Source organism: Myotis yumanensis, unplaced genomic scaffold, assembly GCF_028538775.1.
Source record: "Myotis yumanensis isolate MYYU_CA2020_CCGP unplaced genomic scaffold, mMyoYum1.0.hap1 SCAF_12, whole genome shotgun sequence".
In the NCBI taxonomy this organism is placed as follows: Eukaryota; Metazoa; Chordata; class Mammalia; order Chiroptera; family Vespertilionidae; genus Myotis; species Myotis yumanensis.
In genome coordinates this window covers 58,049,375-58,074,270 of record NW_027223763.1, presented here as the reverse complement: position 1 = coordinate 58,074,270, position 24,896 = coordinate 58,049,375, and the positions used below count along the sequence as shown (strand labels likewise).

The window sequence follows — 24,896 nt, the reverse complement described above, 5'->3', positions numbered from 1 at the left end:
TTCCTCCTACCCTGAGGCACATCCCCTTGACCTTCCTCACTTCACCTTGACCTTCTTCACTTCTAAGCTCCAAAGGCCCTTCCTTTGCCTCTATAACTTGTTTCCTAAGCCCATTTCTTCTACAGATTACTTCTACCTCTGTGATTTTTCTAAATAAATGTTTTCCTACAGTTTGAGTCTTGACTCTGAATTATTTCCTGGTCAGAACTCAAGTACAGCCCTAGCCGGTTTGGCTCAGCAGATGGAGCATCGGCCTTCAGACTCAAGGGTCCCAGGTTGGATTCCGGTCAAGGGCATGTACCCTGGTTGCGGGCACATCCCCAGTGGGGAGTGTGCAGGAGGCAGCTGATCGATGTTTCTCTCTCATCGATGTTTCTAACTCTCTATCCCTCTCCCTTTCTCTCTGTAAAAAAACAATAAAATATATTTTTTTTTTTTAAAAGAAAGAATTCAAGTACAGTAGGTCCTCCAGTTACATCGGAGATCCGTTCCTACTGCGTCGGAACCCACCTACATAAGCACCTACATCACTCACATGGAGCACATACACAGCAGTAATGAAGTGAAACAGTAAAAAAAATTTAAAAGAAAGATAACAATTCCTGACCATTACTTGTGGTAAATAAATAATAAAAAAACATAAAGCACATATGTACATATGTCGAAATGATGGAACTTTTTTTATATATATAAATAAATGAGAGATGGCAACATAACCACAAAACAACGTCGTAACCCGAGGACTGTCTGTACCAAGGTTGCTGAACTCAGGTCTGGTCTGACCCCACCAGTCTAACACTGCAGCCATTCTCACTGCTGTCAACACTTAAAGTATCTGAACCAAGACAATTTCCCCTTCCTCAGCAAGGTGAAAAGTCCACCCCAGAATGCTAAACAAAGAGCAAAGGGCTCCTCCATCTCCCCCAAGTTCCAAGTAGGAGAGCTTCTTTTCCCCAGGAGCAAGACATCAGTATTTTTCATCCTGCCCCCAGCTAATTGTTGCTGAGGCCAAGTCCTAGTCAAATGCAACTGAGAGATAAGTCCATTTTTCTGCCCAATCACCATTTGTAAAATAAAAGGTTCTACCTTGGGCACTGAGCACTGAAGACCCAAACTCCCTTGCCCAGCTTATGACAGCAGTGGTTCCACAACAACTGAGGCAAGCCAAGAGAAACTAAGGCTGCTGTCTCCCCTCCACCAAGCAATCAGCTCCTAGAGTGGTGGTGTCACTCAGAGAGAAACATGATATTGTCCATACTCTCAGCTCCTGAGGCCTGGCTCTCATTTTGCCTGGTATGGAAAAGAGAGTAGAGAAGCAAAGTAAAATATACAGGTCTTAACCTCTTCCCAAAGGGATTTGACTTCATTTACAACACATTGTTGAGAAGTTCAAGCCTAGAGGCATTCTCATGAACAGTGTAGTTTATGGTGAAAGGTAGTTTGGTAGGAAAGTCAAGATATATGCTAAACTGTAGGCCTGCTAGTTTGCAAGAGAGAAACGAGGAATAAGACAGCTAGGAGAAGCACTTAAAGCGTTTGGAAAAATGTCAAACACTGACTCAGAAACTTCACAGGAGCCACATCAAATTAGTTTGTAGAGTAACTTATACCCTAAGGCAGCGGTTCTCAATCCGTGGGTTGCCAACCTGTGGGTTGCGACCCCTTTGGGGGTCGAACGGCCCTTTCACAGGGGTCGCCTAAGACCATCAGAAAACACATATTGAATATATAATTACATATTGTTTTTGTGATAAATCACTATGCTTTAATTATGTTCAATTTGTAACAATGAAAATACACACTGCATATCAGATATTTACATTACGATTCATAACAGTAGCAAAATTAGTTATGAAGTAGCAATGAAAATAATTTTATGGTTGGGGGTCACCACAACATGAGGAACTGTATTAAAGGGTCGAGGCATTAGGAATGTTGAGAACCACTGTTTATATATGTGTTTTCCGATGGTCTTAGGCGACCCCTGTGAAAGGGTCGTTCGACCCCCAAAGGAGTTAAGACCCACAGGTTGGCAACACACAGGTTGAGAACCACTGCCCTAAGGCATTACTGAAAATAATTGAACAATCAACCACCAATTAGTGACATTTAACAGCTGGGTGTGGTCAAGGAAAGATAACAAGAAAGTCCTACCAAAATCTCTGTCATCTGGACATAGACTTTAATTAATCCAGCCAGTCACCAATCAAAAAAATCTGGAGGAAATGGGTAGGGAAGGTCAATAACCAGATTTGCTACAATATAATATCTCAAATGTCCACTTTCTAACAAAAAAAATATAACTCATGCAAAGAAACAGAAAAGTATAATCCATAAACTGAGAGTGTGACATGTTGGCTTTATCAAAAAAACTTCAAAATAACCTTTATAAATATGTTCACAAAACTAAAGGAAGCCATAGTTTTAAAATTAAAGAAAGGTATAATGACAATGTTGCAACAAAGACCAAAAAAGAGATAGAAATTATAAGAAGCACCAAGTGATACTGGCACAAGAACAGACATATAGATCAGTGGAATAGAATAGAGAGTCCAGAAATTAGCCCGAACCAATATGCTCAATTAATTTTTGACAAAGGAGGCATGAACATACAATGGAGCCAAGATAGTCTCTTCAATAAATGGTGTTGGGAAAATTGGACAGACATATGCAAGAAAATGAAACTAGACCACCAACTTACACCATACACAAGAATAAACTCAAAATGGATAAAGGACTTAAATGTACGACAGGAAACCATAAAAATTCTAGAAGAATACAAAGGCAACAAAATCTCAGACCTATGCCAAAACAATTTCTTCACTGATACAGCTCCTAGGGCACTTGAAACTAAAGAGAAAATGAACAAATGGGACTACATCAAAATAAAAAGCTTCTGCACAGCAAAAGAAACCATCAACAAAACAACAAGAAAACCCACCTCTTGGGAAAACATATTTGCCAACGTCATATCTGATAAGGGCTTAATCTCCAAAATTTATAGGGAACTCATACAACTTAACAAAAAGAAGATAAACAATCCAATCAAAAAATGGGCAAAGGATCTAAATAGACACCTTTCAAAAGAGGACATTCAGAAAGCCAAGAGACATATGAAAACATGCTCAAAGTCACTAATCATCCGAGAGATGCAAATCAAAACAACAATGAGGTACCATCTCACACCTGTCAGAATGGCCATCATCAACAAATCAACAAACGACAAGTGCTGGAGAGGATGTGGAGAAAAAGGAACACTTGTGCACTGCTGGTGGGAATGCAGACTGGTGCAGCCACTATGGAAGGCAGTATGGAGGTTCCTCAAAAAATTGGAAATGGAACTCCCATTTGACCCTGTGATCCCACTACTAGGAATATATCCCAAGAAACCAGAAACACCAATCAGAAAGGATATATGTAACCAGATGTTCATAGCAGCACAATTCACCATAGCTAAGATCTGGAAACAGCCTAAGTGCCCATCAGTAGATGAATGGATTAGAAAACTGTGGTACATCTACACGATGGAATACTATGCTGCTGTTAAAAAGAAGGAACTCCTACCATTTGCAACATCATGGATGGAGCTGGAGAGCATTATGCTAAGTGAAACAAGCCAGTCAATGAAGGAAAAAAACCACATGATCTCACTCATTCATGGATAATAAAGACCATTACAAACTTTTGAACAATAATAGATACAGAGGCAGAGCTGCCTCAAACTGATTGTCAAACTGTAGTGGGAAGGCCAGAGAGAGTTGGGGGGCAGGAGGGAGGGGAGTAAGAGATCAACCGAAGGACTTGTATGCATGCATATAAGCATAACTAATGGACATAAGACACTGGGGGGTAAGGGAGGGTAGGGGTTTGTCAAGGGCGGGGGGGAAAAAAGGACACTTATGTAATACCCTTTGTAATACTTTAAGCGAAAAATTAAAAAAAAAAAAAAAAAAGAAGCACCAAGTGATCACAGACAGTAATTTGATTTCACACAAAAAAAGCAAAGAACACCAGTAAATTATAATAAAATATAGTTTAAAAGCATGTTTTTCTACTTTCTTCTCTTCACCGATTTGAAAAGCAACTACTTAAAATAATATATACATAAAGAATTGATGGGATTAAATTACATGACAAATATGTGCATAACATAATTATCAATAACAGCACAAATGAGGTGGATGATAGCAAAGTTTTATTGGGCTAAGGAAATTACAACATAACATAAAGCAATAATTATAAAAATGCATTGTTCAGTTTGTAACATTAATATATTTAATATGTATAACAGCAATAGCAAAGGAAGAGACACAAGGGAATATAGCTGTACTTCAGTAATGTTTCTATATGTCACTGTAAATAAGCTTAGGAAAATAGGAAGCTGATTCTGTTAAAATATCTTAGAGAGCAGACACACACACATATGTGAACATATATACACACACAACCGCTAAAAAATCAGTGAAAAAAATTATTAAAGAAATTTTAATGCTACAACATTAAATATTCACTGAATGCAAAAGATAGTAGTAAAGAAGGGAATATAAGAACAAAAAAGACATGATATATATAGAAGACAAAAACTGATATGGCAGAGATGAATTCAACCATATCAATAATAACATTTAAAGGTAAATAGATTAAACAATCCAACCAAAAGGCAGAGATTGTCAGACTGAATTAAAAAAAAAAAAAAAAAAACATGATCCAAAAAACACACTGTCTATGTAAGACATACTTTAGATTCAAGAACTCAAATACATTGAAAGTAAAGTATAGAAAAAGACATATAATGATAATAGAGTCAATCCATCAGGAAGATATCTATATATATAAAAGCCCAGCGACTGGAACAGCAGAATGACCAGAACAACCTGTGGCTATGATGCGCACTGTGGCAGCCAACCAGCCTGATGGGGTCCCTGATCCGCACCTGCCCCCTCCAGCCGGCCAGGCCCCCGATCGGCCTCCAACACCTCCAACCTGCCACATCTCCTCCCCTGGGTTGGCCTGATCTGATAGGCCCCGATTAGGGTGGGCCAGCCAGACCCCACCCGTGCACAAATTCATGCACCGGGCCTCTAGTAATAATTATAAACATATATGTACCTAATAAACACAGGACCAAAATACATGAAGCAAAAATGACAGAAATGAAAAGAGAAATGGACAACTCAATTACAATAGTTGAAGACCTCAATAGCCTACACTGATGATTAATTTTATGTGGAAACCTGGAGGGTGTTTTTGTATATGATGACCATTTAAACTGGTGAATCTGAGTAAGCAAAATGTCCTCCATAATATAAGTGGGCCTCATCCAATGAGTTGAAGGCCTGAAGAGAACAAAAAGACAAGCCTCCATGAACAAGAAATTTTCCTTCAGTCTTTATCTGCATCATCAACTCTCCTGAGTCTCAAATGTGCCAGTCTACACTGCAGATATGAACTTAACAGTCACCATAATTAAGTAATAAAATGTTTTTTAAATAATTATCTTTTTTTTTAAGAGTTCAGGTAGAGGAGAGCTTTTTTATTTTTTTATTTTTTAAGCCCCAAGAATCAAGATGACTAATTAAGGAACCATTTATCAGAAAGCTGGGCTTCCCACTCATCCATGTTCAGAAGAGCTAACTGTAGTATTTTCCTACAACAAATGGCTGAGGACTACTTTCAAAACAACCATTTTCCTAATAACAGTTATCAGTAGGTTTAGAAAGCTACTGGTCCAAATTCATAAGCCAAAGGGCCATTATATAAATGTCTGAACATAGACATTTTTTATGACAAGAAAAGCAAAAAAGAAGGGCAATTAGAAATTCCGGGGTAAAATATGTTTTCAAGGAATACAAATATTACACAGGCTTAAGTGTAGCACAATTTGGGTAACTAATTGACTATAAAGATGATAGTGATATTAGAAATATTCTTTTTGACAGATATAAATTGAATGGCACATTTTCCCTTCTCATCAGATCCAAGCATATTACATGGTTCTTTAGGAAATAAATATTTACATAATTATAAATTGACTAGAGGCCTGGTGCATGAATTCGTGCACGGGTGGCATTCCTCAGCCTGGCTGGTGACCAAGGCCTATCTGGGGACCAATCGGCCAGGGGGAGGGACCCTGGGAGGTTGGCTTGCCAGCTCCCCAATCGGGGCCTATCGGGGGGGCCAGCCAAAGGGTGTAGGGATCGCAGGAGGTTGGCCAGCCATGACGGGAGGGACCATGGGAGGCTGGCCAGCCAGCAGGGGTGGGAAGCCACGGGAGGTTGGCCAGCCATTCCCCTGATCAGGACCCATGGGGGGGGGGGGGGGCAGCCGAGAGGAGGGGGGGGCTGCGGGAGGTTGGCTGAGGGAGTGCACTGACCACCAGGAGGCAGCTCCTAAGTTGAGCATCTGCCCTCTGGTGGTCAGTGCACGTCATAGCAACTGGTCAACAGGTAATTCTGGTCATTTGGTTGTAACAGTTGCTTAGTCTTTTATATTTATAGATAAATTCCACTTACAGGTTTTCAATTTCAAAGTCAACTCAAATTCCAATATCTTATAGTATAATCTATGAACTACAACAACAGAATTACCTGGAAAGCTTATTTTTTTTTAAAAAAAACTCCTAGATCTCATCTCTAGAGATTCAGTAGATCAGGGAAAGTCTCAGAGATCTACATTTAGGTAAATTCTCTAATATCTTATTCACAGGTAACTGTTACAGTAAATTTTGAGAATCTTTACTGTAAAGCAGTAACTCCAAAATTTTTCATTACATATCTATCTTATCAGCAAAAGGTTTTTGAGTGCCTACTCCCAATATATGTACATTTATTTATAAATTGTACATAATATATATATATGTATATATATATACACACACACATTGCTGGGGTCCAACCCCAGCGGGTCCAGGGGTCCCCAAAGGTGTGGACGGAGTCAGCGAAGAAGGAATGACACGAAGACAGCCTTCAGTTGATCAGCAGCCTAGTCAGGACCTCTAGCCAGGATCTCCAGCCAAAGTTCTGGTCGGAGTTCTGGTTAGGAACTGATGAGGATCTGATGTTTATTGTCTAGTTACATCCGTATTTATACCAGCCGATTTTAATCCTGTCAATTTCTATTACAAAGGTTAGGGCGTTTCTTATCTCCATTCCAGGGAGTAAACATTATGTAGCTTAACTACCCGCCTGGCACTTAATTAAGGGGTTGTATCCCCTTCCTAACCTCAGGGGAAAATCCCTACCTGGGAAAACCACCTTTCTCGGAGAGGTAACCTTGGTTAAAACACATAGCGCCAAGAAGGTGAGCAAACATATTAAGAACAATATGCCATATATGCCAGGTCCCTTGAAACAGCAAGGATGGACCGGCTCCCGGCAACACATATATATACACACACACATACCTTTATATAAATAAAGATTGTGTATTTTATATGAGAGGCCCAGTGCATGAAATTCGTGCACAGGGGCTAGGAGGTTTCTCAGCCCAGCCTGTGCCCTCTCCCAATCCAGGATCCCTTGGGGGATGTCCGACTGCCGGTTTAGAGGTTAGAGAAAAACCTTGTAAGAGAAAAACAAAACAAAACAAAACAGAGGCCAATCCAGCCAGGGTGAGTTCTGAGGAGCTACGGTTAATTTCCTCCTTGAAGATTTGAAGATTCGCCAGGCCAGGGAAGAGGGGAGGAAGGAGTGAGTGAGTGTGTGTGTCTGTCAGAGAGAGAAAGAAAGAGAGAGAGAGAGAGAGAGAGAGAGAGAGAGAGAGACCCCAAAGACTCCAGACTCTTTTGTTTTAAAGCACAAAACTTTGCTTTCCCCACATTTATCTCATGTTTAAACACAAACCATCGTGTACTTCAAGCAACATGTATTAGGGAGGGAGAATGCAGCCTTAAAGCAAAGGGTGGGGTGTCAGAAGTGAGTAACTCCTCTGGTCCCGCCTCTTTTCAAATCCACATTTATCTCTTGGCGCGTAGGAGGTTATGGAGCGCAGAATTATCCTGGGAGGGGAAGGTTAGGGGGACTGCACCTGTGGTATTCGCCCCAAGTTTCATTTCCTCACCCTCCTGGGTCGCTTTCCACCCCAACACTGATCCAGTTAATGGGGTCGGAGGTCTGCAGCTGGACACTTCCAGGCGGAGAGCGTGCTGGGGGCCAGGTGGTACAGCTCCGAGGCCCCTACGTCCACGTCCCACCCCTGCCAGCTTCCCGCCTACCCGCAGGGGCTCAGGGTTTTCCACCCTGCTGTGCACCAGACTCAATCCGAGTGGGTGTGGGGAGAGATTGGGCGACTCCACGGCAGGCGGCTCCGTGGCCAGCGCCTTTGAATTGAGTGCCACTGGGGGGAAAAGAAAAGCCTCCCCAGAAAGATGTTTTTCAAAAGCTTTCCTTCCCCCAGCTGCCAGCAGCTAGCCCCACCCCCCGCCCACACCTGCCTTGACCTGGCGCCACCCCCATCCACTGCCACCCACCCTCGGTTCCCCATTCCCCTTTGGGCGATCAGTGCCTGCCAGCTGGGGATGGAGGGACCTAGAGGTTGGTGAGCAGGCCCCGATCAGGTGATCAGGATGGTCAGTGTGCATCATAGTGACCAGTCATTCTGGTCATTCTGCCATAAGGGTCACTGGGCTTTTATATAGATAGATGAAAAATAGAAATATTAAATGATGAGAACAATGACCTAAAAATATTTTAATATTTGCTTCTGTCACAACCAAGAGTAAAGTGAAAATTAAAGAATAGCTTTGGAAAGTTAAAAAATATAGCAAATTAGCAAGTTTAAAAATATCTACACTAATAAAAGAGAAACATGGTAATTGGCGTACAACCGCTACCCTTCCCATTGGCTAATTAGCGAGATATGCAAATTAACCACCAGCCAAGATGGTGGCTAATTTGCATACTGCAGGCGGGGCGACAGTGCCAACCGCCAGCTCTCCTCCATCCAGGGCTGGCGGCAGAGGTCCCTGCCCTCATCCGGGCCTCCCGCAGGGAACCCCGGGCTGGCGGGTGGGACCGCGGTGTTCAGCACCCGATCCGCCCTCCCGCGGGGTACCTGGGGCTGGCGGGTGGGACCGAGGTGTTTCCCACCCACTCCACCCTCATCCGGGACTCCCCAGGGAACCCGGGGCTGGCGGGTGGGACCCTGGTAATCGGGTACCCGCCCTGCCCTCATCTGGGCCTCCCACGGGGGACCCAGGGCTGTCGGGTGGGACCGCAGTGTCAGCACCCGATCCGCCCTCATCCGGGCCTCCTGCAGGGAACCAGGGCTGGCGGGTGGGACCACAGTGTCAGCACCCGATCCGCCCTCATCCGGGCCTCCCGCAGGGAACCAGGGCTGGCGGGTGGGACCGCAGTGTCAGCACCCGATCCGCCCTCATCCGGGCCTCCCGCGGGGGACCTGGGGCTGGCGGGTGGGACCGAACCTGCTCTACCCTCATCCGGGCCTCCCACAGGGAACCCAGGGCTGGCAGGTGGGACCAGGGTGTTCCGCACCTGCCCCGCCCTCATCTGGGCCTCCTACAGGGTCCTGGGGTTGGGGGTGGGGGCCGCAGCTATCGGGTACCCACCCGGGTATCCGCTGTGCTACGGGCCAGGCGGCAGCAATGATCTGCCCGCTGGCGCATCCCATGTGCTACCCAACTTGGGCGGGCAGGTCACGGGCATGCCTGGCAGCCTCAGTCAGTGCCTCAAGCCCCAGAAGCAGCAGCAGCAGCAGCAGCAGCAGCGGCGGCAGTGGCAATAGCAGTGGCGGCAGTGCCCCCGACCTGCCTGCCCAGGTTTGAGCGGCCCCAAGCGGGCAGTGCTTTCCATCAGCCGATGGTTGGCGAACACGCATGCAGGTGAAATCACCAGCGCCTGCTTTCCCACAGGCCTGAGCCCCTCAGGCCTGTGGGAAAGCAGGCGCTCTGAGCTGGTGATCCCAAAGGCCTGATAGCCGGGCAGTGGAGGCCGTGTTGGGACTGGGGAGTGGTGAGCAGGCAGAACATGGCCCTGATTGGGCCAGTCGCTATGACGCCCACTGTAGCCAGCACACTGCCTGATCAGGGGGCCAGCAGCCAACCTTGCAGCCCCTCCCCCCTGCAGGCCTTCCCCTGATCAGACTCTCCCATCCACATGGAGAGCAGGGTGCTCAGAGCCTGGACCCTTCCTGGCAGCCCCGAGTCCCTGGGGTTAAGAATTCTGATGGCCCTGCCCAGAGAGTAGAGGTGCCTGAGGGGCAGGGACAGGGACCACAGGCCTCCAGGGAGCACCGCAAAGTTGGCAATGAGAGGAGAGGGCCTGTGAAGGGGGAGAAGGTGAAGCCAGTGGACATCAGCCCAGAATCCAACTCTTCCCCTCCAGAGGCAGCAGGACCTAAACCCCAAACCCCAGCCAAAATTGGAAGAGCCTGGGGGAGCTTCAGGAAACTCTACGAAAAGCTGCACATTGAGAATGAGAGATTTCGTGAGGCCCTGACCCAGACCATGCTGCGGCTGGAGCAGCTCAAGGTGGAGCTGGAGTGCGCCATGCAGAGGCAAGAGCACTTTGCAGAGAGGCCGGCCATCCTGGAGCTGGCGAGATTTGAGTGCAGGGCCCTGGAGTGCAAGGCCGCTGAGCTGGAAGAGGAGCTGAAGGGCCTGTCCAATCTCTGAGCTGACAACCAGCACCTCAAGGATGAAAATGTGGCCCTGATCTGCGTCATCAGCAAACTGTCCAAGTGACCCCGGAGGACTTGCTCCTGCACCCGCATTTATACAGCTGCTTTTGCCACATGCACCCCTTCCCTGTGTGAACATGAGTGATAGGGCTGTTGAGGAGTCTCTGAGAAGCCATAACCTTCCTTGAGATCTCCAGGTTAGGAGGGGAGGACAGAGCCCCCAGGAGCCAAGCGGGCCATCTGAGGCCAGGTAGGGGGACCAAGGCTGCAGGCAGGACCAGAAAGGAACTGGGGACCAGGAAGTGCCAAGACCAGTAGCCAGGACCAGAGTGGTCACCCAGAGGTCCCCTCTCACGTGTGCTGCCACCAGTCACCCCTCCAGGCCCTGAGCAGGGATCCTAGAATGTGCCAAGCATCCCGCCGGCCTGGGCCAGGTGAGCCTGTATATAGGGTCTGTGTGCAATAGGGAGGGATGTCTTCTATTTTTTGCTGCCCCCTCCCCATCGCTCTCCTGGGCAGGGGAAGAAGGTATTTTTCAGACATAGCATAGGCACCACAAATTAAAATTGTGGAGTTGCCAAAAAAAAAAAGAAGAGCAGGCCGGCTGGCCAATACCCCCTCTCTTCCCATCCCCCTCCTCCCCCTCCCCCCCCCCCCTCCCGCCAGCCACATCCTTGACCAACCTGCCCCACCACAATAGGCCCACAGCCCCTCCCCGTGGCTATCTGCCCCTGATTGCACCCCCCCACCCCAAGAGGGGGCAGGGCTGGGCGGCCAATGTCCTGCAGCCCCTCCCCAGGTTGGCCCCACCCTTGATCCCCCCACTCCAATAGGGGGCAGGGCTGGCAAGCCAATCTCCTGCAGCCTCTCCCCTTGCCCAGCCCCACCCCAGATTGCCCCCCCACCCCCACCGCAATCAGGGGCAGGGCTGGCTGGCCAACCACCCACGGCTCTTCCCCCAGGCCACTGGCCCTGATCGCCACCCCCCCAACCCATTTGGGGGGGTGGTTGCCCAGCCCACCAACCACTGCCCCTCCCCATGGCCAGCCCCACCCCCAATCGGCCCCCCAACCCCAATCAGGCTGGTGGCAGGGGGTAGTTGGGGGCAAACAGGCTGGCAGGGGAGGCAGTTGGGGGTGATCAGGCCAGCAGTTGGGGGTGATCAGGCTGGCAAACAGAGTGGTTAGGGGCAATCAGGCAGGCAGGCAGGCAGGTAAGTGGTTAAGAGCCAGCGGTCCTGAGTTGCGAGAGGGATGTCCGGCTGCTGGTAAAGGATCGGGCCTAAACAGGCAGTCTGATATCCCCTAAGGAGTCCCAGATTGGAGAGGGTGCAGGCCAGGCTGAGGGGCCCCCTCCCCCCAGTGCACGAATTTCGTGCACCGGGCCTCTAGTATAAAAATGAAAAAGAGGAAGATAAAGAAAGAATAACAGAAATGACAACTGAAGTGCCAAGAATATATCTCCTCAAAGGCTTATTCTGCTAAAAAAAACAGAGCGGGCAGAGTGATCACATTTTATCTCAAGGATGATTGAGGAAGTTACAAGGTATGTTAACAAAAGACTTTATTCTGATTATCATAAGAGAAATCTGATTGATGAATTAGACATACAAGCAACAGGAGGAGAAACTGATTACACTATTTTAAGAGCTCACAATAATCAAGGACAGTGAAATTAAACATTGATATATATCACAGATTTTAAAAAGTTGAATGCCAGCAATAGTCGAATGATCCCAGGGCAAGTGACTCCAAATGTAAATGCAGTTTAAATTATCAAAAATAATATTCAGGTTACATAATCATGACTCCAATAAAGAAAAAGAAAAATGCATCCATATGCTTAGCTTCTCATTTAGGAAATGTAATGGAATTCATTTAATAGGAAAGCAAGTTTTTAATTGCTCTGCTAAGTGTCATGGGAGTACTGTATATCAAATGTTTGATAAGGAGTACCTAACATCACTCTGCTGTTTCTAATGACCAAGTAGAGGCCTAATAATCTACAGTTGAATAACGGCATCTCACACTGGATAATACAGTGTTAAGTGAAATCCCTTAACCTATTCCAGAATACTTACTACACTCTGGCAAGGTCATCCCAGGCTTTAAAGTAAATACTGCAATTATCTTAGGGGAAAATGGAGCATGACTAGGAAGATGCCAACAAGAGCAATCTAAGAGCCGAAACCGGTTTGGCTCAGTAGATAGAGCGTCGGCCTGCGGACTGAAAGGTCCCGGGTTTGATTCCGGTCAAGGGCATGTACCTGGGTTGCGGGCACATCCCCAGTAGGAGATGTGCAGGAGGCGGCTGATTGATGTTTCTAGCTCTCTATCTCTCTCCCTTCCTCTCTGTAAAAAATCAATAAAATATATTTTTTTTAAAAAAAGAGCAATCTAAGAGTAAGAAGCCAAACAACAGGGACTTCTCCAATTTTTAAAGTTGAGCTATAATAGCTCATATTCTCTCTCTCTCTCTCACACACACACTCTCTCTCACACACACACACACACACACACACACACACAGTTTACCCCTTTCTTGCAAACTTCCCAAATATGTCAGAATATGAGCAAGAGATATGGCTTACTTATCTGTACTATCTGATGAACTGGAATCCCTTGAAATAAATCCAATACTTTTGTCATTTGGAAATCAAATACATCTCTTTCAGTTAGCGATTTTCAACTGGTGTGCTATAAGAATTTTGAAAACATGCATTACCTGACTAGTCAGAGGCACTGACCTCTTTTCCCTTAGATTTTCAAATAAAAGATGACAACAGCCAACACAATGATAGCCATCTGATGTGAATGAATCAAAATTATATTTTTTGACAGATGGGCAAAAAATATATTTTTTGGTGTGCCGCAGAAGTTTAGTAATTAGTTTATGTGTGCCATGAGATGAAAAAGGTTGAAAATTGCCACTTTAGGGGATTAACACCAAGTTCTAATTTTCATAATGGAGAAAAACAAATTCAACAAACGAAATACTCATGAAAAAATGACTCGGGCACTTACCTTTCTACAATCAAACTGACTGTTTGTGTGATATCTGGGTTTGTCACCTGGAGACGTTTCCACAAAGACCATACAAATTCTTTATCAGCCTTAAAAAAAAGAAGACATTTTAAATGCATTGCTTTGTAGCTGTAACAGAGAAAACAATACACTACATAAAGTTAAAAATTAAAACACCATATTACTTGATTCCTAGTACTATAACTATAAAATAGATTCTTAAAAAATATATCGGGAAGCTTTATTTTAAAAAGTTCTTGTACTGATAACCCATATACACTTACACTGTTTCTACCCTTCACATTTTAGAGTATAAACACTGAAATGCTGACTATCAAGGTAAATTTGCTCTAAAAGGAAATGGCCCTCTAGCTATTGCTCCCTTTTCAGCAAAATTCCTTGAAAGAGCCCCTTCTGTCTCCATTTCTTTAATTCCCATTTACTCTATAACCTCCTCCAGTCAGATTTCCCTTCTCACTATTATGCTAAAATAATTTCTAAAGGTCATCTATATACTCAAATCCAAATGGACAATAAACAGTTTCAGTCCATAAGGCCTTGATCAGCTGTTATCAACTGTTGACTGCTAGGAATCACTTTTGGGGAGTTTGTGTTTTCTTTAAATAGTGATGCTCTAGAGATTCTGATTTAATTTGTTTCAGGTAAGGTTCAAGTATTTTTTTTAAAATCCTGAGGTAATTCTGTGCACACAATTTTGAGAACCACAGCTCTAGGTGAACTCATTTAATCCCATTGTTTTACATATCAACTCTACCCTGATGACTCCCACATTTCTCTTCCTCGCTGTCTCCTCTACCCATATCTTGAATCTCCAACTGCCTAACAATTCTACTTGAATGCCTAATAGGTATCCCAAATTTAACTTACCCCAAATAAAATGTTTGATTTCCTACCCTTTCCAAAACCTACACCTCTGTGTCTCAGAAAATGACACCATCTACTCATTTGTTCAAAGGCCTAGGATTCAATCTGAGTTGTTCTCTTTTCCCCACATTTCATATCCAAACCATCAGTAAATTCTATTGGCCTTAGCTACAAAATATATCCCAATTCTAATCACTTCTCAACTCTTCCATAACTATCACCCTTGTCCAAGTCAAGTCCATCTCTTGCCCAGCTCTCCACAATGGTCCCTGCCTGGCCTTTTAACAAGTCAAAATCCTCCAATTAATCCCTGTCAATTAGGAAAAGAATCCAAACTCTTTACCAAGACTACAAGACCCCCCATTATCTGGCCCCACATACACCTGTCCAACCTCATCTATCACTCTTTCCCTTGTTCACACTGCCTTTTTTGCTCCACCTATACCAGCGCCTTTGTACATGTACTATCCACCAGATCTTCATGTAGATTATTCCTTCACTTCATTCAGGTCTTGGCTTAAATGTCACCTCTTCAGGAAGACTTCCCTAATTATACTTATATCCACCAAAACTGCTAAGTCTCTGGTTAACCCCTTGACCTGTTTAATTTTTTTTTTCACAGCACTTTTAATTTTTTTTGATTGTTTGTTTGTTCATGTTTACTTGTGTGGCAGATATCACTTATCTGTAGCTCTTTCTATCATCCACTATCCCCTTATTAGTTACAGAAAACATTTTAGCTCTTTGCTGCCCCATTAAAAGACAGGCCTCTCTTGCCTGTAAGCTATGTGACTATGCTCTGCCAATAAAATATAAGAAGTGTTGTTGGAAATTTTAAAATTCTACCAATTGTGTTAGAAATATTTTTTCCAGTATGTTGTTGTTTAACTACCTTTGGGGAGAAAAGGTATTTATTTATTTCATATATTCAAATTTATCCATCAATTACATTATAGCTTGTGGATTTTATGTACCAATTAGAAGCCCTTCTCTACTCCAATATTAGAAATATATTTACTTCTAAAATTTTATGTTTTCATTTTTTAATGCTCTAATGTTTTATCTATTCTGTGTTGTTTTTCTTTAAAGACTTCCGACAGCCTGAATACTAGAGAGTACTATAACAATCCTTATAAATCATGCATTATTTTATCCATTTAAAAGTAAGAATTCAACATTTGGGTTAAAGACAAGAAATGTCAATACAGGGTGTGCAAAAGTAGGTTTGCAGTTTTAAGTATGCAAAAATAGTTTATTCTTGTATTATTTATTAACTAGAGGCCCAATGCACAAAATTCGTGCAAGGGGCTTGGCCCATCGCAGCCCTGGCTGCCTTGTGGCCCACCCACTGGTCCTTCCAGAAGGTCATCTGGAAGGTCATTCCGGAAGGTTATTCTGCCATCAGGTCTAATTAGCATATTAGCTCTTTATTATATAGGATTATTGTATTATTTGCCATACGAACTGTAAGCCTACTTTTGCCCACTCCATATATAAACATGTCATAACCTAATCAAAAAGCAATGAAAATATGGAAAAAGTAAGCTAATACAACATTATGTGCTTTAATATCCCTATTTTTAAAAGGTATGTTGATGACATTACAAAATCTCTTGAAACCAATGTTAGCTATAAATATATCTTCTAGCTTGCTTCCAAACAAATTAGCAAAGATTGACATGTATTTTAATCTCAACGAAAGTACTAAGCAAGAAATAAAAATGTAAAAAAAAAATGTTTTCAACATTTATAAAATAACTGGGTTACTTCAGCTTAAAAAAGTATGACTTACTAATAAAGGACTTCGCTCTAGCAGTGAAAGTGACATAAGCCTCTTTCTGAGGAAAAGAATCCTGTAAAAACACTCTATTGTTTATAGTTTATACCCAGAAATCATTTTGGGAAGTACTTGCTAATTTCCAAATTTCTTTATTTTAAAATTTCATTATTAATTTCTTTCTTTTATTTATGGTCAGTAACAGTATGCAGATTTTCTTTTTTACCTAAAAATACTCAAATACATAAGTGATACCTAGTTTGAAAGAAAAAGTTCTTTTATGAGCAATAAAATGCTATGAATGGATGTGGGACTAGTCTATGTATTAGTTTTTATGAGTGCCTCAGTTATTTAAATAGTATATCATCTTCAATGTGGATTATACTTCTAGTTGCTAAAAAGACTTCCTTTCATATACGAAAAGAAATAAAGGCTCCAGAAAACACAAAACTAGTTTTCAAACTGTTCCAGACATTATTAAAACAAGAAAACTAACCACTGCCAATAACATGTCTTTATGTTTTCCTATATTTCACTTCTTTAGAACACTTAAATATTTTCTTTAAAAAAACACAAACCTTTAAAAATTACTCATAAAATTATTATTACTTACAGAACTTCTACACAGAATGAAATAATTAAATTTTAAAATCCTTCTCACAGTTTATTAAACTCAGCCTATGAATGAGTTGACCAAATGCTAGGAGACTTGAGCCTAAATTATCTTAGCAGTGGATTAGCTTTGACTTTCACTTATCAGCTAGCATGGAAATACATATCCACTTTACATATACAAACACCCAAAATTGTCTTTTTTACTGGGTTCCTAATCTACCAGCCCCCAGTTCAGTGTCCAACAGCATAATAGGCCACCAATTGACCTGTACTGAAGGAATGAATTCAACAAACATATGAAATATATTTCCCATATTTAAACAAAAAATGGAAGGAGTTTAATTACAAAGTATAGTACAAAGTAGCCACTCAATAAATTATGAAAATTAACTGCATGAAAATATTCACCTCCCAGAATAAAGATACTATCAATGATAAGGATTCTAATTATTTAATACAGTATGTTCTCAATTTTTTTTTCTTTTTGAGTGACTGGGCAGCACAGCTAAATGTATAACAAAAAAATAAAATAACTGGCTGAGTTCTCTGGTCATATACTCTTAATTCCAATATTCGATGCTTCTTGAAAGTTAGTTTCATCATTAAAGTTGAAATAGTGTATATTTCATTTAAAAGCCCTAAATAATTTTCACCTGAAATTGGTTTACAGCTTTTTGACTGCTACTAAAAAAGGAACTAAGCTTTGCTATATACATACACATACATATATATATGTTACACATACTTTTTCTCATCTGATACTACAAAAGGAATAATAAATGTGCACATACATGTACCCACATCATCCTTTGTCACAAATAGCACATATTCTTGAATAATCAAAATATGGTGAAGTTAGGTTCTAAACAATGGACAAAGCATCAATGTCATGGACTTAAAATTAGCCTTTGGAGCATCATTGAACATTCCTTTGGAAAAAGCTACATTTGGAAGCTCATGTCCTATCCTTAATAAACCCAAGGCAGACAGCTTTTCTCCCATCTTGTAATTAATCATGTTTTCTTAAACTACGCATTATGTGTATGTTGCTTGCTAATCTGAGACCATATGAAAAAAGTTTAATTAAATATACAATCACATAGAGTAGGATAAGATGTTCATATTCAAAGAAACACTTGGAACTGAGATTGTTTTCTATTACATGCTTATTCTGAGTCATTCCCATAGAGGGGAGATATGGAATCACTCAAACTTCTTATTTCTCCAAGTACATATAATTAAATTCCTCTAAGTTAAATGTGGGGGGTTGGGGGAGACAACTAACCTAAATGAAGCTATGTACTACTTATGACCAGAGACTAATTATCAGATTTCTTTTTCCCAAACTGTACATGTGACCCATTTACTAGGTTGTGAAATGAATTTAAATCTGAGATCTGAGCTGCATTTTCTTAAATAACAGAATTTAAAAGAAAATATCAGTTAATAACATAGTAAATATTCTTTCTGAAATTATGTGTGTCTGTATGATGTGTATACGTACTAGGTTGAGATGTAAAATGAATGTCCTATTTTGGAAATTGTAATTTTGTAAAGATTTGAAAAAATATAGGGTTAATACTATATATCCTTGGGTAGTGTGATTTCTAGCTGAGTAAGTGGAAGAACAAGCAAAAAAAATATGTAAAAGTGAATGTTTAATTCCTTAAATGCTTGTTTACAAAACAAGTGGGAGTTGGACTTCCCCTGTTTCCCCAAGAGCAGGAGTATGGTTTGACTGAAGTTTTATGATTTTCGGGAAACCAGCAATCTTGTCTCACATTGCTGGAATGCCTATGATCATCTAAGTGTCAATATTACAAAAATCTCAGGTACCACTGCTCTAAGCTAATTATGACCATCTCTATTCTTACATCTGCCTAGAATACTTCATTCATCTTCCTAGTCCCTTATATGTCCAAGATCACAAAGGCCAACACCCTGTTTGAAGCCAATTTTTCAAAGACTGTAACAGTGGATGTATTTAGGGCAGTGGTTCTCAACCTTGGCTGCACATTAGAATGAGGCCCAGAAATCAGGATTTTAAAAAAATTGCCAGGTGATTCTAATGTGCAGCCAAGGTTGAGAACCACTGATTTAGGGGAAGAGGTCAGTCACTGGGCTGTTTCCAACAGATTTTCTTAATCAAATCAATCATAAAAAGTAACTATCTTAGCTCCTTAGCCACTAGCAGTGGTTCTCAACCTTCTGGCCCTTTAAATACAGTTCCTCATGTTGTGACCCAACCATAAAACTATTTTCGTTGCTACTTCATAACTTTAATGTTGCTACTGTTATGAATCATAATGTAAATATCTGATATGCAGGATGGTCTTAGGCGACCCCTGTGAAAGGGTCGTTTGACCGCCAAAGGGGTCGCGACCCACAGGTTGAGAACCGCTGATTAGCTGATTCCACTCCTAAAGACACCTTGGTGTTTTGCAGCTCCCGATTGGTTCTGTCTCGACGACAGTGATCCAAAGACCTACGATGGAGTGAACCCCAACGTTGAATGACCCAACCCTGTCTAAAGGCCCTGCTAGCAGCCAGCGAGTGTGGTCAGGATGCAGCATGAAAGGGCCATCAACTCTCTCTGCACATGATCCAGCCACCTCTGGTGCACACACATTCTGCACATCACAGGAACGCCATGTGCACGCCGCTGACCTAGGAAATGACATTAGACTCTAATAATTGGAGTGAAATTTCCCGCTCGAGGACCGTGGGCCTCCGGCGGCGGGTTCCTAAGGATCAAGCATCACCCAGTGTGTGTGCAAGTTCCCGGCCCAAGGCGCCCTCAAAGTTATGGGTCTGTGTTTCCTACTTAAGTTGACTGACAAGGGAAGGTGTGGGTCTGAACATTAAAAACAGGCTCCTCCCTCGGTGCATTTGACTTGAACGAGTGTTTAAACTTTCCTGCTCCGCATTTCAACGCGTGCCCGCGGCACCCAGAGCCTCTGCAGTTCGGCGGAGATTGGGCTTGGGGAGGAGGTGCGGGGAGGGCGTGACTGCCGGTCCAGGCGGCACCCAAGCGAAGAAAACCAAACCCGGGGAACCGAGAGCTCAGTTCGGCGCGTGTGCTGGGAGGGGCGGGAGCCCGCGGGCGGGCGGGCAGCGGGGAGCCGGGAGGGAGCGCCGCGGGCGGGGCTGGCTGGGTCCCCAACCCGCGCGGCCACGCAGCCCAAGGCGGAGGCAGAGGGTCGCGCCTCCCCACAGGCCCCGGCCCGCCGCGGAGGCCTTGATACCTGACACAGGGCCAGCTCCTCCTTGAGGCTGCTCAGCTCTTCCTCCAGCAGCTGCATCCGGGCCACCATGACCTCCTCTACCGAGATGCCCTCTAGCCGCTCGGACCCCGGGGGCGGCCTGCGGAGGGGAGCCTGAGCCGGAGCTGACCCCCCCGGCCCTCGCTGGCTCCCCGACCCCTCTCCACTCGGCCAGGGTATGTCGCCTCGGTCCACGACACCCTCACCGCCGAGGCCCGCGGCCTCGCTGCTCACTGCGTGGACCGCAGCTCCCCGCCCAACACGTGAGGACCGGGTACCCGAAAGCCGCGGAGGGGGCGGAGGGGGCGGCGAGCGCGCCGCCATGGCCTACGGCTGCTAACGGGTCAAGTTCCTTCTTGGAGACTCCACCTCCCCTTCCCCATCCTGGCCAGCCCGGAGCGCCGGTCTGCGCATGCGCCAGCCTTTTCCCGCCTCGGCGCGCGGGGTCTCGCGCTCGCGGGTCCGGGCGGGCTTCCCGCGGGCCGCGCGCCCGGCGCCAGCGTCGGACTGCGCACGCGCCGCGGTCCACCCCGCGCGCGCGCGGCCACGGCCAGCCCTGCTGGAGGTTTCAGCCCCGCACGCCTCGGCTTGCCGCTCATCCAACCCCGGGCCCCGCACGCCAGTCTAGCCGGCATCTCCCCTCGTAGAGCCTTCCCTGCGAGCCCCTCGTGACCCTCCCTGTGATTCCTAGCCCCCAAGGCCCCTGCCAACTCGTTTGTCACGTCTCACTGAGCGCCCTGGAGTGTGGGTTACACGGCCAATCTCTCCTGCGCCGGTGCAGGCGCCTGGAGGACGGGGAGTGAGTTTCAGGCTGGCGTTTCCCTTTGCAAAACCGCTTCACGTAGATCGGACATCCAGCTGACAGGTGCCCCGGAGAGGTGCAAAGCCTTGTGCTGAGCTGGGGCTCTCAGGCAGGTTCCCCATCTGCATGACGGTCTTCTGGTCCCCCTTTGTCTTTTGTTCTGCAAGAGTCGTGATTTCCTTTGCATTTTTGTCAGCTGCTTCATGTGCTGGCTGAACGTCGAGCGAGTGTGACCCACCCACGCTGCCTGACGGTGTGGGTCCTTGGGACAACTGGAAGTCAATAGTTCGGAGCGCGGTTAAGGAAACAAGACCAGCACACCCGCGTTGTTCAAGGGCCAACTGTACATGGAAAATTTCAGAAATTACCAAGAAAAAAATCTTAAGTTTAAAAGAAAAAGAAACAAGACCAGCTTTCTGTATCCTTTTTAAAAGAATTGCTTTTCCTCCTCCCTGCTATCTCTTGCTTTATAAACTTCGAATAGGCAACATTCTCTTTCTTTGTCATCATAACACGTTCTAACCAGTGAGGCATTTAGTAAGGAGATGTACATTGCACTAGCAATAGAGTTCCACCTAAAGCTAGATCTGCTGTCTTCGGAAGAAAGGGTGCCAGAATATTGCAGAGCTGGGTGGGGAGGAGAGGACTGGGAGCAGGAGGTACCTGCTGTAACTGATGACCTCTTCATGTGATCAAAACTATGGCTCTGGGGCCGAATCTAGTCCACACTCAAGAGACAGCCCCCTCCCCAAATTAGAAGCCTTCCCTCTCATTTAGAAAAGGATGACATTAGAAAAAGCACATATAAGCCTGTGTCACTGCCATGTTGAATGTTCGCTGTAGGCTGAGTCACTTTTCATATAAGTACTTATTCCCTTCTTACAGCATCACTGTAAAACGGATACTCCCATGTTACCAGTGAGACTCAGGAGATTGTTGTTCCTTGCCTGAAGTCCCACATCTGGTATTAGAAAAGCAAGGATAGGAATCCACTGACCTCTAAAACCTGTGCCTTTGATCTCTACCCTTACTCCGGTACTAGTCACTTGAAATACAGCATTAGGTCTCATAGCATGTAAGATTTCACTGGGCTTCAGATTCACATGTTTGGCACAAAATCAATAGGAATGCATTTTTAATAGCTACTTGCTATTCACTCAAAAGTGCATCATTTCACCTGATTGTAGAAAGATTCTTTTGGAAAGCAGTGAAAATTCTTAAGTACAATGGATAAATATACATATTTGACTCAAGGATAAAATCCTGAATCTATACCTAGGTAGACAATTTTTTAACTTTCTTTTTATTATGGTAAAATACCCATACCATAAAATTTACCATTTATTTTAAAGCGGGTGAAAATAAAGAAAAAATTCAGTGTCATTAAGTATATTCACAACGTTAGGCAACCATTACCGCTAGTTCCAGAACATTTTCACCACCCCAAAGCCAAACCCTGTACCAGCTGGATCCGGCCCGTTTGAAATGAATAAAACTAAAAAAAAAAAAGACCGTACCCTTTTATGTAATGATGTTTACTTTTAATTTATATTAGTTCACACAAACACTCCATCCATGCTTTTGTTCCGGCCCTCCGGTCCAGTTTAAGAACCCATTGTGGCCCTCGAGTCAAAAAGTTTGCCCACCCCTGCCCTATACCCATTAAACAGTCACTCCCCATTTAACCACCCCTCCCCCCCCGCCCCCCACCACCACTCTCCTAAGCTCAAGATAACCACCAACCTGCTTTCTGTCTCTATGGATTAGACTATTCCATTTAATGTAAATGAAACCATACAGTACATAGCATAATGTTTCGAAGCTTCTTTCACTAAGCATAATGTAATCTTGAACTAACCATCTGCTGAAGGCAGGGAAAGACTCAAGAAAAAAGACAGACTACTCCTTACTGGTAGGTGGCAGGTTTAATAAATAAGGGAATTTACTGAAGGGGCTTGTCTTGATCAGCAGAAGGATCAGTAATTTTCTCACCCAAAAGACAAATCTTCAAAGTTTGTATAGAAACCTTAACAGAGTTCAATCAGGTACCCAGTCCAGATGATCTCAAGACCACAATACTCTCTGAAGGCTGTGTTCTTGGGCAGCTTCTAGCTCAGGAAAGGAAAGTCGAGGGCATATTCCAAGCACAGGGGAGGAGTGTGGAGCCTCCAATAGCCGGAGTCCCGCTCATGAGTAAACCAAGTGATCATGTCTTATTAATGACCTTCCCAACATAGTCAAAGTAAACCAAGAAAATTGTTTTGTGCTAACAATTACCGCAATTTTGTTTGAGTAATTCTTGGCAACTATTGATCCCCTGATCAGTCCTGGGAGTGCTTTAGGTCAAGATCATAGGCATCCAAGGATGACATCATCCACTTCAGCTGTCCCATGTGGTTTTCACATAGTTAAAAACTGATGATCTTACAAGTGCTATGACAACAGAATTTCATTTTCTATTTTCATCTTCAACAGTTATATTAAAGTCCAAAACTTTAAATAACTGATTTTTTTCTAACTATTAGGCTTTTCTAAAATTATCTCCATTGACTCAAACTCCCAGTGTTGGTCTCATTCTGAAAAAATAAATAAATAACCTGTGTACTTTAAGTTTGAGTAACTTTTTCCAGCTTACTTGGTTCAGCAAAGTTTTGTCAGCTGATGTTCATTGGTGCCAGTTCAACACAAACACCACACTACAATTTGGTGTGTAGTGAAGAAGGAAACTTTATTCAGTGCAAAACAGCTCAATTATGATACACCATGGCTGTAAAAACAGCACAGCTATGAGGAAATCCTGGGGCCAGGCCCCTTTCTGCTCTAACTAGACAGCTCTGCACTGTCATGTCATCTTCCTCAGCCAGGGAGAGGCAGTCTTCAATAGAAAGGCAAAGTATGCTCCCTGAGCCAGAGGGGAGCTAGCTGACTTATATAGACAGAAGTCTCCATCCCTTGTCCCTGATTGGTCTGTCCTCATGCAAATAAGGACTCCAAATCTTTGCAGTTTGATTGGTCCAAAAGGCACTGTCCTGATTAATCAAAATAGAGCCACTCTGATTGGCTAGAGCTGTGCAGCTCAACCTCAGTCCTATTGGTTGAAATAGGATTCCAGGAACTCCTTTATAAGGGCAGGCTCAGTTGGCTGAAACACAATGCAGGCAGGTAGTTCAGTGCAGAGGCAGGCAATTCAGCACAAGCTTCTCTTGAAGCACAGTTTGCATGAGAGGTTCCTGTGCAAAATGGCTGGTAGGCTCTATTTTTTAAAAATTTGAGCCCTTCTTAGTAGGTGTCTTTTTTTTCTCAAGAGTCACAGTTGAAATGCAAATCCCAAATTTCCTAAGGAATTCAGATCATTCAATACACAGGGTTCCCTAGTTTCAAGCTCTTTGTTTTGACATATGACCAGAGTGAGTAAAAAACTCTACTTTTTTCATCCTTCTTTGTCTGTATTTTAGTTTTCTCTTTCTATTAGAGAGAATGGTAGACCCATGGTCCTGGGTATTTCATCTAAATATTTTTTACCCCAAGACAGCGGTTCTCAACATGTGGGTCACGACCCTTTGGGGGTCAAATGACCCTTTCACAAGGGTCACCTAAGACCATCGGAAAACACATATATAATTACATATTGTTTTTGTGATTAATCACTATGCTTTAATTATGTTCAATTTGTAACAATGAAAATACATCCTGCATATCAGATATTTACATTACGATTCATAACAGTAGCAAAATTATAGTTGTGAAGTAGCAACGAAAATAATTTTATGGTTGGGGGTCACCACAACATGAGGAACTGTGTTAAAGGGTTGCGGCATTTGGAAGGTTGAGAACCACTGCCCTAAGGCAATATTGCAAAAGTACTCGAGCTGTTCTATCTATTTTAATCCTCTGGT

At 43.8% G+C, this 24,896-nt stretch overlaps 1 protein-coding gene and 1 long non-coding RNA gene across 3 annotated transcripts in view; one reads left to right on the top strand and one right to left on the bottom strand.

The window, feature by feature from the left end:
- The window catches only part of CNTLN (centlein), a 253,134-nt gene extending 232,558 nt beyond the window's left edge, over nt 1–20,576 (bottom strand). For both annotated transcript variants that reach the window (XM_070431720.1, XM_070431721.1), the window contains exons 1-2: nt 20,181–20,576; nt 13,659–13,747 (exon numbers count right to left, since the gene is read on the bottom strand). In XM_070431720.1, the coding sequence (XP_070287821.1) occupies nt 13,659–13,747; nt 20,181–20,522 (431 nt within the window). In that variant the 5' untranslated portion in view covers nt 20,523–20,576. The remainder of the gene's footprint in view (nt 1–13,658; nt 13,748–20,180) is intronic.
- On the top strand, nt 20,127–23,584 carry LOC139021269 (uncharacterized). The gene is made up of 3 exons (XR_011473424.1): nt 20,127–20,461; nt 21,197–21,418; nt 23,046–23,584. It is a non-coding gene; the product is annotated as an uncharacterized lncRNA (long non-coding RNA).
- Nucleotides 23,585–24,896: the final 1,312 nt, after the last annotated feature.